This window comes from Saccopteryx bilineata, chromosome 9 (assembly GCF_036850765.1).
Source record: "Saccopteryx bilineata isolate mSacBil1 chromosome 9, mSacBil1_pri_phased_curated, whole genome shotgun sequence".
NCBI classification, from domain to species: Eukaryota; Metazoa; Chordata; class Mammalia; order Chiroptera; family Emballonuridae; genus Saccopteryx; species Saccopteryx bilineata.
Genome location: NC_089498.1, coordinates 70208598 through 70231737, shown reverse-complemented (window position 1 = coordinate 70231737; position 23140 = coordinate 70208598). Strand labels below are relative to the sequence as shown.

Genomic DNA, 23140 nt, shown 5'->3' with positions numbered 1-23140 from the left:
TTGTGATGCTTAATACAGTAGGTTTGAATATTGCAGAACTCGAGATAAATGGAAGCTTTCTTGTACTTCACCTCACTAAGACTATTTTATGGAATCTTATCAGATTTTCATAATCTTAGGCATGTAGGCTATGTTGGTAGACATGAATAATAATTTACTGATAAGTATTTGTTATTACTGTTAGAGGCAGATGAATCCTTTACCTTTTTTTGATTGGCTTGGAATGCTGCCTCAGGTTGAAATTTTCATGGTATGGGGGTATTGCTATTCTTATATTTAACATGTCCCACAGAAATAACTGAACATACCTCTGTATTGCTTTAGTAATTTTTGAGAGGCTAGAGGCAAGTAGAAAGTATAGTATAAAGCCAGCACATAGGAATGACCAATATAGTTACTTAAATTGGCTAAGCTTTAAAATTATAAATGTTATTAAACAAACACCTGTTCTATATCCAGGACAGGGGTAGACACTGCATGAATAGTATAATGATTGTAGTGCTGGAACAGCTTTTAGCTCTGTAGGTGAGATTCTGAGAAACTTAACTACCTAGAAGAAGTTTCTTGTGTTGACATTGTAATGATTGCATTGTGACATGTTGATTCATCCTGGAAACATTATTTGGTAATAGAAGGCTGGGAGGTTGGGTTTACTTGATTTGTGATACCTCTTTAGGATTGCCTCATTGCCCAGGGTACACCACAGTCTATGGTATAGGGAATTGAAAGGCATGAACTTTGTTTTGAAAAATGTAGTGCCTGGGTTGGGAGTTAAGGCACACATAAATGAAATAACTGGAGAGAATTGAAATTTTGCATGGTGTGATATGTACTTTGAGTCTAGGAAGTTTAAATGATGGGAAATGACATTGTGGGATAGAATTAAAGAAAGATTTCTGAGAGAAAATGAAGTCCTAAGTTTAATTCAATCATTGGTCACATAAATAGCCAAAAAATAAATCTGGGGCGGGAATAGCTTTGTTTTTTAGAGAGGATCCTGATTCCTTATTACCAGAAGTTCAGGTTCAGTGTTATCTTGAAGTGTACCAAGGTTATAGAGAGGTAGGAGAGAAAGTAAAAGTTCAAAGGGAGGTAGTTACTCTGATAGGGACTCCCCCCCCCCCCCCCATTGATTTGAGAAGGAGAGGAAGTGGGGGGGGAGAGTGAGAGCAAGAGAAGCATCAACTTGTTCCATTTAGTTGTGCACTCATTGATTGCTTCTTGTACATGCCCTGACCAGCAATTGAACCCACAAACTCGGTGCACCAGGATGGCACTTTATCCACTGGGTCACCTGGCCAGGGCCTCTTACAGGAACATTTAACCTCAGTTTTGATTTGAAGTGCTTGCGTGGAAAATTTTAATGTTTTCAACTAAAAGCATTTCCCTTTATAATAATTCCTTGGTGATTTAAAGGCACCCCTTCTCCAACTCTTTTTAAAATTTGTGAGTTTGAGAACTGAATAAGCAGATAAGTTCATTCTTAATTGGTTTTAAAGTTTTCCGGTAATTGAGTGAGTCTGGTTGAATTTCTAGGACCATGTTATAAACATAGTGATTCACTTCATAAGAGTTTTAAACTTGTGTAGAGGGTGCTAAAAATTGTTTCTTACAGAGATTGGCTTTGTAACTGTACTAAATATAATAAAGAGAAAGGTGGTCTCATTCATTAAGGTTAAGCTATTCCTAAGAGCCGTGATAACCTACTGGCGGACTTGGCCTTACAGTATAGTTAAATAGATTTGACTTAGGGCCTGTTGGGAGAGCTTTCCATTTAAACTTTTTAGAAACAACATAGGAAGATTTCACTGATTTTCCTTATACCAAGAGTGCAGATTATGTCCATGTTCAACTCTGGTTCTCTTGTATGTGTATACCCCTTGCTATCACTACCGGCTCTTTCTAATTAACTTCCAGAGAAGAGAACATCTGTTTCACTTTCATGTATGTATTTTTCCTTCATAAGAATTTTTTTTAACTTTTTTTTTTAATTAGTGGCTCTCAGTTTCTTAATTCATAGCTAATAGGTAAATGTATTTAATCTTCTGTATGCTAGGCTGGTGCAACTAAGTTGTTTTAATTTTATACTTACAAATTCATGTCTAAAGACTTTATGATAACATAGGAAGTGTACTTAAGATAATTTATTCACTATATATGGAAAAATCTTAGGTATAATTTGGTGACCATGGTCCTAAATATGTTTTGTACATTAATTTCCCTGTTTCATGTAAAAAATAGTACTAAACTATTTTATGACCATAATAATGTTATATAGCTCTATTAAAAAATGACTTTTGATAGGATTTTATGGTTTGCAAAATTCTTTTAAGTAGATTATCTCATTTAATCCTCAAAAATGGGGCAGGTTTTATGTTCCCCATTTTACAGATGAGGAAACTTTAAAAAAGAATAAGAGACTAACCAACTATTACTAGACTAAATGCTCTGATTTTTCCCATATCCCACAGTTTTTTCTATGCCATATTTAGAAGGTAGAGAATATTTACCTAGGAGGAAACTAGTTTCTATCAGTATTTTAATGTAATTCTGAAGGTTAAAATTCTCTTAAAATTATTTTATAGGCCCTGGCCGGTTGGCTCAGCGGTAGAGCGGCAGTCTGGCATGTGGAAGTCCTGGGTTTGATTTCCGGCCAGGGCACATAGGAGAAGTGCCCATCTGCTTCTCCACCCTTCCCCCTTTCCTTCCTCTCTATCTCTCTCTTCCCCTCCTGCAGCCAAGGCTCTATTGGAGCAAAATTGGCCCAGGCGCTGAGGACAGCTCCATGTCCTCCTCAGGCACTAGAATGGCTCCAGCCACAACAGAGCAATGCTCCAGATGGCCAGAATATCACCCCCTGGTGGGTATGCCAGGTGGATCCCAGCTGGGCGTGTGTGGGAGTCTGTCTCTCTACCTCCCCACTTAATACTTTGGAAAAATACAAAAAAAAAAATTTATAATTAAGGTTATACAATGAAGATATATTTTCTCCCCCCCTCCATGCATAAATTCAAAGAGAAGCCATTTTAGGAACCATATAAGAAGGTTGAGAGTTTTATTTTAAATGTATAATATTGCACCAACACCAACTAAATTCTTAAATATGTATATATTTTTAAGTTTGACTTTAGAGAGAGAGAGGGCGAGAGGCATTCATTTGTTCCACTTAGTTGTGCATTCATTGGTCACTTCCCATATGTGCCCTGACCTGGGATTGAACCCACAACCTTGATAGTTTGGGGCAATGCTCTTGTTGCAGGAAGGCAGCCTAATGGAGGATAGACACTCAGAAAACTGTATAAGAGGAAAAAGAATTTATTAAAGCCGGCGGAGCACGCAGGGCCTGTGGCTCCAAAGACACGTGCTCCCTGAACTTAGATTTCTTATATCTTATATACCCTTTACAGAACACAAGTTCACATACATGGGTCTCGTGATTCCTTTGTCTAGAGCAGGGGTCCCCAAACTTTTTACACAGGGGGCCAGTTCACTGTCCCTCAGACCGTTGGAGAGCCGGACTATAAAAAAAACTGAACAAATCCCTATGCACACTGCACATATTTATTTTAAAGTAAAAAAACAAAACAGGAACAAATACAATATTTAAAATAAAGAACAGGTAAATTTAAATCAACAAACTGACCAGTATTTCAATGGGAACTATGGGCCTGCTTTGGCTAATGAGATGGTCAATGTGCTCCTCTCACTGACCACCAATGAAAGAGTTGCCCCTTCCGGAAGTGCGGCGGGGGCCGGATAAATGGCCCCAGGGGGCCGCAGTTTGGGGACCCCTGGTCTAGAGGGTCGGGAACCTATGGCTCGTGAGCCAGATGTGGCTCTTTTGATGGCTGCATCTGGCTCACAGACAAATCTTTAATAAAAAAAATAACATTAAAAATATAAAACATTCTCAAGTATTACAATCCAGTCATTTCCTACCGCTCATGTTCATGGTTGCGGGTGGCTGGAGCCAATCACAGCTGTCCTCCAGGACAACACCAAATTTTTATTGGATAATGCCTAATATACACGGGTCGTTGTATGGCTCTCATGGAATTACATTTTTCTCAGCCAAAAAGGTTCCTGACCTCTGGTCTAGAGGTACATACGTCAATCACATGATTTCAGAATGGAAGGGGGCTTACATAATTTCAGAGGATAAGCGTTTGTAAATTGCCTATTAAGAAGAAAGAGAGGGGAAAGGAAAGGGCTACTCAAATCTCCCTTCCCCTCCTGCATTCCTAGCTGTTTAACCTTCCTCCTCACAGGTGTGGGGAAGGAAGAGAGTCCCAGTCTCCTTCCTCCTTCCATTCAAAACGTAGGACGAAAACCTCCTCATTTACAATATAATAGCCCTTCCTAAGCAGGATTGCGATCGGCCATCTTGAGCTGGTGTAAATCACACTCATGTATAAAAATAATTTTTACAAAATCTCTCTGAACGCTTGGCCTAAATCATAAAATGCCTTTGAAGCTTCTTAGTAGAAGAGGAGGGTATCATATCTCACTGTTACCGACTGAGCTGACTGGCCAGGGTCTATTTTATTCTTGACTCAAAGGCTAATGTGATTAGCAAAGCCACCAGAGTAGTTTAGAATAGTATGGTAAAACTCTTCTATAGAAGATATAAAGATTCTGTTTCTTGTAGCCCAGAATGATCATTTCTATTGTTGGGTCATTCCAATCAAGTATTATGGCCACATAGTAGTAATTCCTTGTTTGCTCTTCTTGCTTCAGTTTCTGACCTGCTTTCTTGTTCATAAAGCAAGTCTGTTAATGAACTTCTTAAAATGTAGTTGAGATTTTAAAAATAAGGAAGAATAAATTTATTAATATGGAAAATAAAGATACTTAAGAGTGGATTTAAAGTACCAAATTATTCCACATATATCTTGAACCAAAGCATGTGATACCAAAGAAGCTCATTATGTTTCATAACACCTAATTTTAACTGTACCTTCTAAGGAAGAGAAAAATATGGATGAAATGTGAAGACTTGACAAAAGTAATTACTTGAGAGTCAGGAATGGAGGCTTGTTTTGGACACTTTGAGAAAGGTTTGTGCCCAAGAATCTCAGTGTCAAGGGTAGGAACAAAAATCATAATGCAAACAGATGACTACTTTTAGAGAGATGTGTAATAATACTTTACTTTGTGTAGGACCCTACATCTGAGGACTTTCAAGAGCATTACACAATAACTCATGGTTCCTTTCAAAATGCTTGTGGCACAATTTGCAAGAATTATCCTCATCTTAGGGGATAAGTTTACGGAGAAATGGCAGCACAAGTTGGTAAGTAATGTCAAAAGAGCAGGTGGTCACTGGTGAATCTTAAAATTTAAGTCTACCAGTCTCCTACCTTATTCACTATATTGTGCTTATGCTTAGAATTATTTATAGTAATACCTTCTATTTGAGGCAGATCGAATTCTAATGTTTAGATTGTTTCTGTGCCATTCTATTTGATGACTTATTGAAATCATTATTTTACCAAGATCTTGCACTGTGATACCACTTTGGTACTTCAGTATATTCTTGTATGGTATGACAAATATTCAAACAAATGAACAAAAATCTATTATGGTAGCACCTCGTTATATATCATTTTGTATGCCTTTGTTGTCTAATGCTATGCTGTGCTACTAGCCAAGGTTCAGGGTAAACTGCCAGATGCCATTAATTTGATGACTAATATCGAAACTTGGGTTAGTTATGTTGACTGCTGTTTACCTTTCTGTAAGATGCATTGGTTTGGTGCATGCTTTATAAAAACCTTAACCCATAGAGAAGACATTAATAGCAGTAGTTGCCTGATCTGAGCAGTTTTAACAAATAGAGGCTTTTAAAAAAAATTTTGAAGCAATGATTTTCTCTTTTTGGTTGGCATGTTAGTGGGTTTTTTTTTTTTTTTTTTTTTGAGAGTATGTTTATTAAAGCTGGAAACAGTGAAACAAAGAGGGGTCTAGAATAGAAGAAGCAACAGGGGAGAGTCTAGGTGGGGCTGCTTTGGCTCTCCAGGAACAGTATGGGAAAGAAATGAGCCTACACTGGAAAGTCAGAAGAGGTTAGCCCAGGATGGGCTGCCGCTGCCCCTGTTCTCCTGGTTTCAAGTCTCTTGAGGATCCTTACAGTTTAGGAGATGGACACGTGGGGGAAGAAGAGCAAGAGGGTTAAGGGAACAGTGAGTCTGTGCTCCCTGGAGGGAGAAGGAGGAGGATCTTGAGTTTTATCTGATTGGAGGTGAGCTATATTTTTTCCTTGAAAGAACTAGTAGTATGGTAGATTTCAGTTCTACATTTTGGGCATTTATTAAGGAGCCCTGCTAAAGATGAGAACCCGGTGGTCTAGTTTCTGTCATCTCCTTAATAAGTTTTCCAAGGGATCCGTGTCTGCAGTATGCCATACAGATATAGCATGTTGAAGATCATTACTCACAAATCCCATGTATTTTATTTAAAAATTTTTTCCTTTGATTTGAGAGGGAGAGAGAGGAAGGGAAAGAGAAGGAGAGGGAAGCATCAACTTGTTTCACTTAGTAGTTCCCTTAAGTTGTGTACTCACTGATTGGTTCTTGTTTGTTCCCAGACCGGGGTTAGACCTGTGACCTCTGGTGCACCGGGTCAACACTTGATCCACTGAGCCACCCAGCTAGGGCAAACCCCATGTATTTTTTTTAACTGTTTTGCATAAATAAGCCAAGCCTCATTTTCATAGATACTTAGTTTTCCTATGTTACAGAGCATAGCAGGTATTTTGGATACTATTAAAGTAAACCTAATGAGAAAATGTATTCAGACATTGTTACAAGGTGTTTTGGGGGTCAGGGTTGTTTTAGTAAGTAGAAAAGTGGGCATTAATGAAGAGACTATAAAAGAATCTGTGGTTTAATTCCTTTCAGCTTTTATGTTTTATTTCCATGCTGATGGAATTTAAAAGGCAACAATTTTTATATCTAAACAAATTGTGATAATTACATGCTAGAAAAATCTGTGTACAATTGTATTGTTGCAGTTATTTTTGTTAAAAGGGAAATTTCTTAAATTTTGGTGGCTCAGTCTGTAAACCATAATATTTTATTTACCTGAAATTCCCCCCCATGGCAGAATTATAGTTTAGCTTTTCTTGACCATAGAAAAACATTTTAGAATTCTTTAGAATTGTGTTTTTCACATTATTTTATATTTATATAATATATATATTTATTAAATGAGAATATATTATATATACTTATATAATATATATATTTATTAAATGAGAGGAAGGGAGATAGTGAGACAGACTCCTGACTGGGATCTACTTGGCAATCCCCATCTGGGGCCGATGCTCTGCCCATCTGGGACCATTCTCGAGACTGTGCTAATATTTAGCCCCTGAGGCTGAGGCTCCACGGAGTCATCCTCAGTGCCTGGGGCCAATGTGCTTGAACTAATGGAGCCTTGGCTGCGGTAGGCAGGGAGAAGAGAAAAGATATGGGGGGAGTGGAGAAGCCGATGGTCACTTCTCATGTATTCCCTGACTGAACCTAGGACATCCACGTGCTGGGCTGATGCTCTATCCACTGAGCCAGTAGGCCAGGGCCTATTAATGATAATTTAACATTTCATTTAAATGTACCAAATTGTATTTGTGTTCTAATTTTTTGGAATTTATTTCCAGATTTTTGTTACACATAATGCTGCCAGGGACATATACATAAATTTAGTCTTTATTTCGATCTCTCTTTATTTCTTTAAGAAAGAGAACATTTTTAATTTTAGTTAGTGTAGAAGGACTGATAACTAAATTTATTTAAATATTTTAAGCACAGTTGTGCCTCACTTTACAAAATTGATAAGCTCGTAAGAAGATATTTGCAAATGAAATTTTTTGTTCTTGTTTTTTAGTGAGAGGCAGGAAGGGAGAGAGATGAGAAGCATCAACTCACAGTTGTGCACTTTAGTTGTTAAAGAATTGCTTTCTCATATGTGCCTTGATTGGGGTGGGTTGAGGCTCAAGCTAGCCAGTGACCCATTGCTTAAGCCAGCGACCTTTGACTCAAGCCAGTGACCTTTGGGCTCAAGCCAGTGACTTTGGAGTCATGTCTATGATTCCATGTCAAGCCATCGACTTTGGGGTTTCAGACCTGGGCCATCAGGATCCCAGATGACACTTCATCCACTGTGCTACCACCTGGTCAGGCTCAAATGAAAGTTTTAAATTTGTTCATTTGACAACTTTTTGAGTATAATGTGATGAATATCATTTAAAGATTTAGAAGAGAAGATAAAGCAAGTGCACAAATAAATAGTAATGCATATAAATATTAAATGTGCTAAGTCTTTTAAAGTGCATGAGCAGTGCTATCTATGTCTATGAATATTGTAACCATTTGGGATGGAATAGCTTATAGAAGAGTTGTTATAGGAAGGATGGCATATGAGCTGGAAGACTATACCGGGCAGTCCCCTGGTTGAGAATGAGATAGGTTTGTAGATTTGAAAATGTTTAAATATTTATATGCACAGAAAGGTAATAATAAATTCTATGTTAAGGCCCTGGCCGGTTGGCCTAGTGGTAGAGCGTCGGCCTGGCGTGCAGGAGTCCTGGGTTCGATTCCCGGCCAGGGCACACAGGAGAAGCGCCCATCTGCTTCTCCACCCCTCCCCCTCTCCTTCCTCTCTGTCTCTCTCTTCCCCTCCCGCAGCCAAGGCTCCATTGGAGCAAAGTTGGCCCGGGTGCTGAGGATGGCTCTATGGCCTCTGCCTCAGGCACTAGAATGGCTCTAGAATGCCCCCTGGTGGGCATGCTGGGTGGATTCCGGTTGGGCGCATGCGGGAGTCTGCCTCCCCGTTTCCAGCTTCAGAAAAAAAAAAAAAAAATTCTATGTTAAGACAAATGTCTAAGTTGCATTTAATAGATAAATGTACCTGTTCCAACCTTACGTTCAAATTCAACTTAAAAACAAACCTACAGAACTTACCTCATTCATAACCTGGGGACTTCCTGTATAGTATTTCAAGAAAGAAAGAATAGAGAAGTGTTTTATAGGTAAAGCAGCTCAAATGGCAATAGCAAAATTTGAGGCCTATTCAGTAGACCAGTTACCTGAAACTTCTGCTAATAGTGAGCAGCAAGATTCGAAAAGTAAAACTGAGGTCAGATTATAGAAGTAATCAAATTAGGGAACTTGAGCTTAATTTGGTTGTTATCCCCTGATAGTTTATAACAGGAGTTAATCAGACTTTTATAAAGGAGAGGAGAGAATTTGGAGGTAAATTAGGTTATAATAGTAGTCCTCTAAAACAAGAAGTAAGTTGGTAGATCAAGGAAAGATATGGGAGGCAGAAAAATGGACAGGCTTTGTAACTAGATGAAACTGAGGGTAAGGCTAAAGGGCAGAGCTAGGTATTATCCTAGGTGGAATCAGTAATTAGTAGAAATAGGGGATCCAGGAAGAAGAGAAATGTTTTAGAAGAGATAAGAGATTTGGTGGGGTGAATCTTATTTTGAACTTAATAACAGTATTCAGTGATCAGTAAGAAACTCAATACTGTAAGTGAGGAGAAAGATCAGGGTAAAGGTATGAAATATTTTATTTCCAGATTTGTTTTATGAATAATTCAAAGTAAGCTAACATTCCAAGCATAAATTACTTCCTCATTCCAACCTCTTAAGTAATTAATAACCATTAACAATACTTAATTTGTTTTTTGGGGAGACTGTTTAAAGTACTTGTTAATATAAATTAAGGGTAACCTAAATAGTTGCCCACTCTACTTCATCTCTTTTGTAAACTTGAATTTTTATATATAGATAAAATTAAAACATTTGTTTGCCAGGTCCCATCTTTTCTCCTGTTTATTTGGATTTTATTAATAGGTTCATTTCTTATTCTTGCTTAACTGATACAAACTCATAGTTATGTCTGGCTTTATGACTTCCTTCTAGGTTTTACTGAAAACAAAGCTTTTGAAATCACAAGATATAATATAATCACATAGATGTTGCTTTTAATTCCACTAAGAGCTGAAATATTTGTAACTGTAAATTGTATATGTGCTGGCATGTAGGCAGTAGTCCATGGGAAGTGTGCCATCTGAGATACTTTCGTTGCTTCTTGAAAGGGAAATGGGAGTGAGGAAGGGACCGGGTTAGGCTAAAAGAGGCCCTAAGGAGCAGAATTAGGAGCATCTGAAAACAATTAGAAGAAAGTTTAGCTGGTTTACCTGTTATTGGAAGAAGTTTATGATTTTGTTTGTTTGTTTTTAGTATGTCATGATTAAAGTAAGGTTTAGATTGCTTCTCACAATTGATCCCCAAGTATTTATCAGTTAGTACTTGTATACTTTCTGATTTCTGATCCAGGTATTGCTCAGCTATAGCTTTCATAACTAGGCGCTCTATTGGGAATAGATCTCGTGGACCTACAGTTATCTTCTGAAGAATAATTAGGGAAAAGTCTTGACAGGTTGGTATTATCTCTGGCTAAAGATAGGTCTACTTCTACACACATTTGGGGAATATCCTACTGGAAATAAGGGGAAAGGGGTCACTTAGAAGTTATGAAAATGTAAAGGTTAGAAGAAAGAAACCTCATAGTTGGAAAAAAATTTAATGATGAGAAATATTATTATTAGTATTAATATTTTAGTGCACGCTTAGGGAGAGACAAAGAGAGATAGGAAGGCAGAGAGGAGAACCATGAACTCGTAGTTGCGGCACTTTAGTTGTTTATTGATTGCTTCTCATATGTGCCTTGACTGGGGGCTCCAGCCGAGCAGTGACATTATGCTCAAGCCAGTGACCTTTGGGCTCAAGCCAGTGACCATGGGGTCATGTCTATGATCCCACGCTCAAGCCGGTGACCCAACATTTGAGCTGGATGAGGCCACGCTCAAGCGAGTGACCTCGGGGTTTTGAACCTGGGATATCAGCATCCCAGGTCAGCCTCTATCTACTGTGCCACCACTGGTCAGGTGAGAACTATTATTTAGAATATATATATTATTTACATACTTGAGTGCTGAATTTAAAAATAATAACATCATTTTGGGCCAGGCACTGTGCTGAATTTTTGATGTCTTTATCCAGGTCTTAAAACCACCTTGCAAAGTACATATTAGCTTAGTTTTATAGGCAAAGGCAATTACTTGCCCGAAGTTAAAATTAATATATAGTAGGAACAAGAACTAATTAGATGTCAATAGCAAGAAAAAGATAAAATGATCCAGAAATAACCTAAGAAATGTGCATGATGTATATGAAGAAGACTTAGGAAGCACCCTGAGGGACACAAAGACTTGAACAAATGGAAACCACATTTGTGGGTAGGAACACTCAACCTACATAAACCTGCCACTCTCCTCTAAAATTCATTTGTCAATTTAATGTGATCCTAATAAAAATACCAAAGGTGTTTTTTTTTTTTGCACGGGGACAAATGGATTCTCTAATTCATGTGAAAAACTGAAAAATAAGAGCAGAATTAAAATACAATATGTTCATATCTAGTTATATACATATATATTTTATTATATCTTGTGAAGTCCCAGATCAAGGTGCTAGGAGATTTGGTGTCAGGTGAGGACTCCACTTCCAGGTTCAAAGATGGTCGTCTTCTCATTGTGTCTTCACATAGCATATAAACCTTGGTCTGCTGAAGGCCCGCGGTCAAGGCACATATGCAAAAGCAATCAGTGAACAACTAAGGTGTCGCAATGAAAAACTGATGATTGATGCTTCTCATCTCTCTCTGTTCCTGTCTGTCTGTCCCTGTCTATCCCTCTCTCTGACTCTCTCTCTGTCTCTGTAAAAAAAAAAAAAAAGTGCATTTAATTACATCTCTCTTATTTTATGGTTGTAGCTATTTTAACAACAATGCCTAAACTTACCTGCTTTAGTATATAAATATGTTAATAAACAGGGCATCCACTATTTTATAGTGCTTGACTATGGGAGAAATATCTATATCAGTACAAACAAATATATATATTTCTTTTTTTTATTTATTTATTTACAGAGACAGAGAAAGTGATAGGGACAGACAGGAACGGAGAGATGAGAAGCATAAATCATTAGTTTTTTGTTGTGCATTGTGACATCTTAGCTGTTCATTGATTGCCTTCTCATGTGTGCCTTGACTGGGTCTTCAGCAGACCAAGTAACCTTTTGCTTGAGCCAGCGACCTTGGGTTCAAGCTGGTGAGCTTTTGCTCAAACCAGATAAGCCTGCACTCAAGCTGGCGACCTTGGGGTCTCGAACCTGGGTCATCGGCAGCCCAGCCTGTGCTCTATCCACTGCACCACCACCTGGTCAGGCTTTTTTTATTTTTTTAAATCCAGTGAGAGATAAGATTCGCGCATGCGCCTGCACCGGGATCCACCCAGCAAACCCATTAGGGGGTGATGCTCTGCCCATCTGGGGCATTGCTCTGTTGCTCAGCAGTTCAGCTCTTCTTAGCTCCTGAGGTGAGGCCATGGAGCCATCCTCAGCCTCCAAGGCCAACTTGCACCAGTGGAGCCATGGTTGCAGGAGAAGGGGAGAGAGAGAGAACGAGCATGCATGAGAAGTGAGAGGGGGAGGGATGGAGAAGCATATGGGCACTTCTCCTGTGTGCCTTGACCAGGAATCAAACCTGGAACATCCATGCACCAGGCCAATGGTCTTCCACTGAGCCAACTGGCCAGAACCCAAATATACGTATTTCTGAGATAAAAACTGATAAAATGTAGAGAACAAAAAAGGGACATTTTAAATGGAAACCATTGTACTGTAAGTTAGCTATCTCTACCTCTAAAATAAACTGCAAAAACAACTCTTCATCCTTGTTTATTAATGCTTCTTGAATTCACTTAGATTCAGAACTTAAATTCACCTTAGGGTCTGCTTTCTAGCCCATAGCATACATTGATTTTGTTGCCAAATCTTATTGCTTCTTTTTCTAGTATCACTTGCATTTCATTTTCTTTACAAATGGCTATGTATGTGACCTTCAGCTAGTAACTTTAAAGTCTTGGGCAATAGTTTTCTCCTATCTCAGTCTAAAATTATTTGTTTTTATTTTGTTACTGGTCTATGTAAAAAATGTGGCAGTAGCTTTCTAACTGATCTTCCTGTTTTAATTATCCTTATTAATTTAGGATTAATCTTTCTAAGGCATATTTCCATTTCTGCCTCTTTAATTTGCCCTGCTGAAGTACCATTTCTTATGTCTCACTGGTCACTGTTGTAAGAACTCAAAGTGCATATTTTGTGAAGTACCAAGTATAGTTAGTTACCTGGCATTCAGTATATAAGTTGTTTTATTAATTATTTGGATACAAATCTTCTTTACCATGTCAGCTTCTGGAGGGTAGAAACCTTACCTTATGTGTCTTTATCACTATACTGGCAACACTACGGTACACACAGAAGGACCATAGAGGGGCTTACTGAATGTACATATTGTCAGTGTATTTTATTGGATGTGCCATAGGAAGGGAGGATAATTAGACACCTGTTTCAGTGAGCTTGCTGGCCATCAGCTACATTACACCCAAAAATTTAAAATTTGAAACTGTTCTAACAATGTACATGTTGGATAGGGTATAGATAAGTTGATATGGTCGGAAGAAGAAACAGGAATGAGGCTAACAAGAAGATTTTTACACTCAGATCTGGAGAGAGGGGTCACCACATACCACACAGGGCCATAGGGGAAGATATTAGGGTAGTGAGGAGGCAGAAGACCAGACATGGGGGAGATCTGGTCCTGGGATGATTTAGTTAGGTGAAATACTGGCTTGGTGTGTGAGAGTTAGATAAGGACATAGTTGGTGGTATAAACTCTGGATTGGTTGGGTTGCATATGAAAAGCATGCTAGTAGGCAAGTTGTTATCTTTAGAAATTAGAGTTTGGTCCTGTGATGAATGGGTGACAAACATACATTGGCTCAGTGGTAGAGCATCAACCTGGCGTGCAGGAGTCCTGGGTTCGATTCCCGGCCAGGGCACACAGGAGAGGTGCCCATCTGCTTCTCCACCCCTTCCCCTCTCCTTCCTCTCTGTCTCTCTCTTCCCTCCCGCAGCCAAGGATCCACTGAAGCAAAGTTGGCCCGGGCGCTGAGGATAGCTCTCTGGCCTCTGCCTCAGGCGCTAGAATGGCTCTGGTTGCAACAGAGCAACGCCCCAGATGGGCAGAGCGTCCCCCCCCCCCCCCGTGGGCATGCCAGATGAATCACGGTCAGTCGCATGCGGAGTCTGACTGACTGCCTCCCCGTTTCCAACTTCAGAAAAATACAAAACAAACAAACAAAAAAAACCCCATACATATAAAGAATCTTAAAAAGGAAGAATAAAAAATTGGCTAGTATATTCTGAGGATTCATTCTTTTTTAAAAAAGAAATTAAAGTTAAGCAATATATTTCATTTATGTTGGAGTCTTACTGTATTTCCCCATGTATAAGATGCACACTACAAAATTATTTACTTATTATTTTTTAAATTTGGGGTTTAAAAACTGGGTGTATCTTACACAGTACAAATATTGATCGACTTATGACCTATGCAACTTATGACCATTCGACTTTACAAACACAATCGCTAGCCATGACTGCTCCGTGTCTGGCAGCGCAAGTGTTGCCCAGCTGGGTGTACAACAGTGCGGACCAGGTTCTGGCAGCACTGTCATCTCCACGTGCACCATTTCAACTGTTATCCCAGACTCAGTACAGCAATTTGTGTTTTGTGTCTTGGATATTTTTCATCAAACTCCTCCCAAGATGTCTACCAAGAGGAAATTGTCTTTGTAAATATTAAACCAGTTGTATTGGTAATGCGGTGTTTTTTTTTTTTGTTTGTTTGTTTGTATTTTTGTATTTTTTTTTTCTGAAGCTGGAAACGGGAAGAGACAGTCAGACAAACTCCCGCATGCGCCCGACCGGGATTCACCCGGCACGCCCACCAGGGGCGATGCTCTGCCCACCAGGGGGCGATGCTCTGCCCCTCCGGGGTGTCGCTCTGTCGCGACCAGAGCCACTCTAGCGCCTGGGACAGAGGCCAAGGAGCCATCCCCAGCGCCCGGGCCATCTTTGCTCCAATGGAGCCTTGGCTGCGGGAGGGGAAGAGAGAGACAGAGAGGAAGGAGGGGGGGTGGAGAAGCAAATGGGCACTTCTCCTATGTGCCCTGGCTGGGAATCGAACCCGGGTTCCCTGCACGCCAGGCCGACGCTCTACCGCTGAGCCAACCGGCCAGGGCCGGTAATGCAGTGTTTTACTTAAACCTGACAAATGTAAAAATAAGAAACAAAATGGTGTAGAGATGATACAAATGGCATAAAATGAACAAAGAAAATTATGATATATAACAATAATGAAAGAAAATTATGATAAAATATGACTTAACGATTTTTATAATATTATTTCACAGTACTGTACATAAAGCCTACTCAACTTATGACCAAATCGTGTTACAACCCATCTGTCAGTCCAATGGTGGTTGTAAGTTGAGTACTAGCTGTACTTGTAGATTTTTTATACTTGCATTTCCCGCCTTTTCGCTTGTTTTTGCGTTCATTGTTAAAGACAGTGATTCGACAAATGAGGACAAGCTAATGGATGGGAGTTTGAACAGTGATGAAGAGTTGTATGAATTTTATGATGAATAAAACTTGTTCAATAACTATGCAATACATTTTTTTTCAAACTTCGGGCCCCAAAATTAAGATGTGTCTTATACATGGGAGTGTGTTATACATGGGGAATACGGTAATTTCAGCATTTCTTTCTTTTCTTTTTTTTTAAATAAATTTTATTAGTGTTAATGGGGTGACATCAATAAATTAGGGTACATATATTCGAAGAAAACATGTCCAGGTTATCTTGTCATTCAATTATGTTGCATACCCATCACCCAAAGTCAGATTGTCCTCTGTCACCTTCTATCTTGTTTTCTTTGTGCCCCTTCCCCTCTCGCTCCTTCCCTCCTGCTGCCCCCTACCCCCCATAACCACCACATTCTTATCCATGTCTCTTAGTCTCGTTTTTATGTCCCACCAATGTATGGAATTATGTAGTTCTTGTTTTTTTCTGATTTACTTATTTCACTCCGTATAATGTCATCAAGATCCCACGATTTTGTTGTAGATTATCCGATGTCATCATTTCTTATGGCTGAGTAGTATTCCATAGTGTATATATGCCACATCTTCTTTATCCAGTCCTCTATTGAAGGGCTTTTTGGTTGTTTCCATGTCTTGGCCACTGTGAACAATGGTGCAATGAACATGGGGCTGTATGTGTCTTTACGTATCAATGTTTCTGAGTTTTTGGGGTATATACCCAGTAGAGGTATTGCTGGGTCATAAGGTAGTTCTATTTTCAGCTTTTGAGGAACCACCATACTTTCTTCCATAATGGTTGTACTACTTTACATTCCCACCAACAGTGAATGAGGGTTCCTTTTTCTCCACAGCCTCTCCAACATTTGTTATTACCTGTCTTGTTGATAATAGCTAATCTAACAGGTGTGAGGAGGCATCTCATTGTAGTTTTGATTTGCATTTCTCTAATAACTAATGAAGATGAGTATCTTTTCATATATCTGTTGGCCATTTGTCTTTCTTCCTGGGAGAAGTGTCTGTTCATGTCCTCTTCCCATTTTTTTATTGGATTGTTTGTTGTTGAGTTTTATGAGTTCTTTGTATATTTTGGATAATAGGCCCTTATCTGAGCAGTTGTTTGAAAATATCATTTCCCATTTAGTTGGCTGTTTATTTTGTTGTCAGTTTCTCTTGCTGAGCAAAAACTTTTTAGTCTGATGTAGTCCCATTCATTTATCTTTGCCTTCACTTCTCTTGCCTTTGGAGTCAAATTCATAAAATGCTCTTTAAAACCCAGGTCCATGAATTTATTGAATAGTACCTATGTCTTCTTCTATGTACTTTATTGTTTCAGGTCTTACATTTAGGTCTTTGATCCATTTTGAATTAATTTTCGTACAAGGGGAAAAGCTGTAGTCGAGTTTCATTCTTTTGCATGTGGCTTTCCAGTTTTCCCAGCACCATTTGTTGAAGAGGCTTTCTTTTCTCCACTGTGTAGTGTTGGCCCCTTTATCGAAATTATTTGACCATATATATGTGGTTTTATTTCTGGACTTTCTATTCTGTTCCATTGGTCTGAGGGTCTATTTTTCTGCCAATACCATGCTGTTTTGATTGTCGTGGCCCTATAATGTAGTTTGAAGTCAGTTATTGTAATGCCCCCAGCTTCATTCTTTTTCCTTAGCATTGCTTTGGCTATTCGGATAGTTTTTTATAGTTCCATATAAATCTGATGATTTTTTGTTCCATTTCTTTATAAAACATCATAGGAATTTTGATGGGAATTGCATTGAATTTATAAATTGCTTTGGGTAATATGGCCATTTTGATTATATTTATTCTTCCTATCCAAGAACAAGGAATATTTTTCCATCTCATTGTATCTTTCGATTTCCTTTAACAATGCTTTGTAGTTTTCATTACATAGGTCCTTTACATTCTTTGTTATGTTTATTCCTAGGTATTTTATTTTTTTTTGTTGCAATCGTGAAGGATATTATTTTTTTGAGTTCGTTTTCTAATATTTCATTGTTGGCATATACAAAGGCTATGGACTTTTGTATGTTAATTTTGTTTCCTGCAACCTTACTGTATTGGTTTATTGTTTCTAGTAATCTTTTTGTGGAGTCTTTGGGGTTTTCGATGTATAGGATCATATCATCTGCAAAAAGTGATACCTTTACTTCTTCCTTTCCGATATGGATCCTTTTATTTCTTTCTCTTGTCTGATTGCTCTGGCCAGAACTTCTAGCACCACGTTAAATAAGAGTGGGGAGAGTGGACAACCCTGTGTTATTCCTGATTTAAGGTGGAAAGTCCTCAGTTTTATGCCATTTAATATGATGTTGGCTGATGGTTTATCATATATGGCCTTTATCATATTGAGATATTTTCCTTCTATACCCATTTTGTTGAGTGTCTTAAACATAAAATTGTGTTGTATTTTATCGAATCCCTTTTCTGCATCTATTGATAAGATCATGTGGTTTTTGTTCTTTGTTTTTTTGATATGGTGTATTACGTTAACCGTTTTATGTATGTTGAACCATCCTTGAGATTCTGGGATGAATCCCACTTGATCATGATGTATTATTTTTTTAATATGTTGTTGTATTCGATTTGCCAGTATTTTGTTTAATATTTTAGCATCTATATTCATTAGAGATATTGGTCTGTAGTTTTCTTTTTTGTGCCGTTCTTGCCAGGTTTTGGTATAAAGGTTATGTTGGCCTCATAAAATGTGTTTGGAAGTATTGCTTCTTCAAATTTTTGGAAGACTTTGAGTAGAATAGGAACCAAGTCTTCTTTGAATGTTTGATACAATTCACTAGTGTAACTGTCTGGGCCTGGACTTTTATTTTTGGGGAGGTTTTTAATAGTTTTGTCTATTTCCTCCCTGCTAATTGGTCTGTTTAGGCTTTCTGCTTCTTCATGACTCAGTCTAGGAAGATTGTATTGTTCTAGGAATTTATCCATTTCTTCTAGATTGTTGAATTTGGTGGCATATAGTTTTTCGTAGTATTCTACCATAATTCTTTGTATATCTATGATGTCTGTGGTGATTTCTCTTGTTTCATTTTGGATTTTGTTTGAGTCCTTTCTCTTTTTTCTTTGGTGAGTCTTGCCAAGGGTTTGTCAATTTTGTTGATCTTTCAAAGAACCAGCTCCTTGTTTTATTAATTTTTTCAATAGTTTTTCTATTCTCTATTTTATTTATTTCTACTCTGATTTTTATTATTTCCTTTCTTCAGCTGGTTTTGGGTTGTCTTTGTTATTCTTTTTCTAGTTCCTTAAGGTGTAAAGTTAAGTGGTTCACTTGGGCTCTCTCTGTTTGTTCATATAGGCCTGAAGTGATATGAACTTTCCTCTTATTACTGCTTTTGCTGCATCCCATAGATTCTGATCTGTTGTATTGTCATTTTCATTTGTTTGTATATATCTTTTGATCTCTGCGCTTATTTCTTCTTTGACCCATTCATTTTTTAAAAGTATGTTGTTTAGTTTCCACATTTTTTTCCCTCTTTTTTGCAGTTGAATTCTAGTTTCAAGGCTTTATGATCAATTTTTCTGAATTCACTGATGTTATGTTTGTGGCCCAACATATGGTCAATTCTTGAGAATATTCCATGTATGCTAGAGAAAAATGTATACTCTTGTCGCTTTGGGATGAAGTGTCCTGTAGGTGTCTATCATATCCAGGTGCTCTAGTGTTTTGTTTAAGGCCAATATATCTTTATTGATTTTCTGTTTGGATGAACAATCTGGAGCCATCAGCGGTGTATTGAGGTCTCCAAGTATGATTTTATTTTTGTCTGTTTTTGTTTTTAGGTCAATAAGTAGCTGTCTTATATATTTTGGTGCTCCTTGGTTTGGTGCGTATATATTAAGGATTGTTATGTCTTCTTGATTCAGTGTCCCCTTAATCATTATGAAATGACCTTTTTTTTTCACTACTTTTTCTGTCTTATAATCAGTATTATTAGATATGAGTATTACTACACCTGCTTTTTTTTGGATGTTATTTGCTTGGAGTATTGTTTTCCAGCCTTTCACTTTGAATTTGTTTTTATCCTTGTTGCTTAGATGTGTTTCTTGTAGACAGCATAATCTTTTTTAATCCATTCTGCTACTCTGTGTCTTTTTATTGGTGAGTTTAATCCATTTAAATTTAATGTAATTATTGACACTTGTGGGTTCCCTATTGCCATTTTATAAATTGCTTTCTGTTAGTTTTGTATCTTGTTTGATTCTTCTCTTTTGTTTTTCTATCATTTGTTTTCGTTTGTTTGTATTCCATACTTCTTTCCTCTATTGCTACCTTTTTTAAGTCATGTGCTTCTGTGGTGGTTTTTTCAAAGGTGGTTACCATTAAGTAATGAAAAGGGTACCTACCATATTCATTGTAGTACCCTATCTTGAGTGTTTCTGTACTTCATCGTCTTTTGCTACTGTTAATCTCCATCCTCTCTCCTTTTTTTTTGCTTTTGTTGTCACAGTTTTAAATTTGGTTTTATTGTGTTCTTGGTTGAGCTTTTACTTGTGGTTTTGTTTTGTTTTGTTCTTTGAATCTGGTTGGAAAACCCCCTTTAGTATTTCCTGGAGTGGGGGTTTTCTGATGATAAATTCCCTCATCTTTTCTATATCTGTGAATGTTTTTATTTCTCATTCGTATTTGAAGGATGGCTTTGATGGGTATAGTATTCTTGGCTGAAAGTTCCTCTCTTTCAGGGCTTTAAATATTGGGTTCCACTCTCTTCTAGCTTGTAGAGTCTCTGCTGAGAAATCTGATGATAATCCAATAGGCCAGGGGTCCCCAAACTACAGCCCACGGGCCGCATGCGGCCCCCTGAGGCCATTTATCCGGCCCCCACCGCACTTCTGGAAGGGGCACCTCTTTCATTGGTGGTCAATGAGAGGAGCATAGTCCCCATTGAAATACTGGTCAGTTTGTTCATTTAAATTTACTTGTTCTTTATTTTAGATATTGTATTTGTTTCCGTTTTATTTTTTTACTTTAAAATAAGATATGTGCAGTGTGCATAGGGATTTGTTCATAGTTTTTTTGATAGTCCGGCCCTCCAATGGTCTGAGTGACAGTGAACTGGCCCCCTTTGTAAAAAGTTTGGGGACCCCTGCAATAGGCCTTCCTTTATATGTTGTTGTCTTCTTTTCCCTGGCTGCTTTGAGAATTTTTCTTTGTCGTTGGTTTGTGCCAATTTCATTATGATGTGCCTTGGAGTAGATTTGTTGTGGTTAAGAAAACTCAGTGTTCTGTTTGCTTCTTGAATTAGAGGCTTTAGTCTTTTCACAGGCTTGGGAAGTTCTCGTCTATTATTTGTTTGAATATATTCTCTATTCCATTTTCTCTCTCTTCTCCCTCTGATATACCTATTATTTTTATGTTATTCTTTTTGATGGAGTCAGACAATTCCTGTAGGGCTTTCTCATTTTTATAAATTTTTGAGTCTCTTTCTTCTTCTCTTTGTTGTGCCTGAAGTTGCTTGTCTTCTATGTCACTAATCCTACCTTCTATCTGGCCTGTTCTTTTAGCTAAGCTTGTTACCTCATTTTTCAGTTCATGAATTGAGTTTTTCATATCTGTTTGATTTGTTTCTATAATTTCAATTTCCTTGGTAATATATTCTTTGTGTTTGTTGTTTTCTGAGCTCCCTAAATTGCCTTTTTGTGTTTTCTTGTATATCTCTGAGTATTTTTAGGATTTCTATTTTAAATTCTTTGTCATTTAGCTCCAAGGTTTCATATATATTTAATTTTTTTCTCCATAGATTTTTCCACATCTCTCTTTGCTGTTTCTCTATCTTTTGTATCCATGATATTTGATTTCCTTTTTCTTAAGGCATCTGAGGGTGGTCTTGTTGATAGCACTAATGAGAATTAATAAAGAATAAAAAGTAAAAAAAAAGAAGTAAAAAAAAACCCCAGTAATAATTTATTATTTCCCTCCTTTTCTTTCTTCTTTTCCACTCTTCTCCCCTCCTCCTTAGGAAAATATCGTGATGAACTGTGAATTATATTATGCTAAATGGAACAAAAACTGCCTATAACGGAGGGCCTGAGTTGGGGGGAAGTGTTCAAGGGGGCAAAAAAGGAAATATAGGGACCCACAAAATGCAAAAAAGGAAAAAATTTGTTTCAAGTGTAAAATGATTTGCTTGTAAGTGATGGTCGACTAAGAGATATAATGAGAGGCATAAGAGGGAAACAGAAAAAAGGAGAAAAAAATAACTATTGTATTAAGTGGAGCAAAAACTAAATAGAAGGAAATCTTGGGTTGGGAGGAATGCTAATGAGTTAAAAAGCGTAGTAAAAAGCACCCAAAATGCCACACACAAAAAACTTGAGCCCCAAATTAAATAATTTCTTCGTGATTGAGGATTGAATGAGAGGAAAAGTAAAAGGAGAAAGGAAGAAATAATAGAAAGGGAGAAATAAGGAAAAAGGAAAAGAAGATAAAAGAAAAAAACAAAAGGAGAGAGAGTTAAGGGTTTTGGAGTGTAACCCTCATGGAGAGTAAGGAAGGAGAAAAGAAATAGAGTGTAACACTTATGGGTAATGTAGTTCAAGAAGAGGAAAGAATAATACGGGCAGAGAGTAAAAGGACCAAGGTGGAGGAAATAGAAATAATAATAATAAAGGTAAGAAGATGAATGAAACAAAAAATAGTGGAACAAGTTATAAAGTCTGTGGATTTTTCTTGATTTTTGAGAGTTTAACTTCTTCCTTTTTCTTTCCTCTCCCTCTTCCTGGTCGGAGACTCTGTACTCCAGGCTCTGCCTGTGGCACACTTAGGTAGAGGTTTGCAGACTCTACGGCGATGTCATATATTAGGCTTCAGTCTTGTTGGTAGTCAAGGCTTGTTAGCATTTGCAGGCTCTGACAATGAGAGAGTCGGTTTTCCTGGAGTCTCTCTCCTAGTCTCTCCTTCCTGAATTAGCAGCCTGATGATCCAGCTATGAGGCTGCTGCTGCCTCTGTCTGGGGAGTAAGAGGCTGCAGCCTCTGCCTGGGGAGTAAGAGGCTCAAAGAGCTGGCAAATCCCCACTCTATCCCCACTCAATGCACGGTTCTAGATAAGACTCTGGCAGTCAGAGCCGCCAGTGTAATCAGGCGGGGCTGGAAGCCAATTGCTATCAAGGTGACTTTCTATGAGCCTCCAGGCCTGTTCAGCACGCCTAGCACTCTTTGGGACCACTCTCCCCAGGGTTTTCGTACTTTGTAACCTGTTTTGGTTGGGAAGAAGATGCCCTAGCCGCTGCCTGCAGTACAGGAGGTCTTAACATCTGCCAAGTCCCTCTTTTTAGCGTATATCCCTGAGTATGAAAGCTCTGCCAATCAGAAGTTGCCTCCACCCCTTTAGCAAGAGGCACTAAAAAATACCACACCTCTTGTCTTAGATCACTGAACTGAGAGAGATCTTGTCAATTAGAGCTGTATAGGTCAGTTGGGAGGTGAGCAGACTGTGGGTTAAGCTAATTTCAGCAATTGGTTCGCAGATTTGCTCCAGAAAGGACTGCAAGCTGCCCCCGCGCCCCTCCCTCGATGCTTGCTTGTTAGCTTGATT

At 38.2% G+C, this 23140-nt stretch overlaps 1 protein-coding gene across 6 annotated transcripts in view; it reads left to right on the top strand.

Annotated features, from left to right (window-relative positions):
* HERC4 (HECT and RLD domain containing E3 ubiquitin protein ligase 4) overlaps positions 1–23140 on the top strand; it is a 152548-nt gene that overhangs the window by 3678 nt on the left and 125730 nt on the right. Inside the window, exon 2 of one of the 6 annotated variants that reach the window (XM_066243969.1) lies at positions 5161–5293. The exons of the other annotated variants lie outside the window; for them this stretch is intronic. Coding sequence (XP_066100066.1) covers positions 5278–5293 — 16 coding nt within the window. The 5' untranslated portion in view covers positions 5161–5277. The remainder of the gene's footprint in view (positions 1–5160; positions 5294–23140) is intronic. 6 annotated transcript variants of the gene reach the window in all.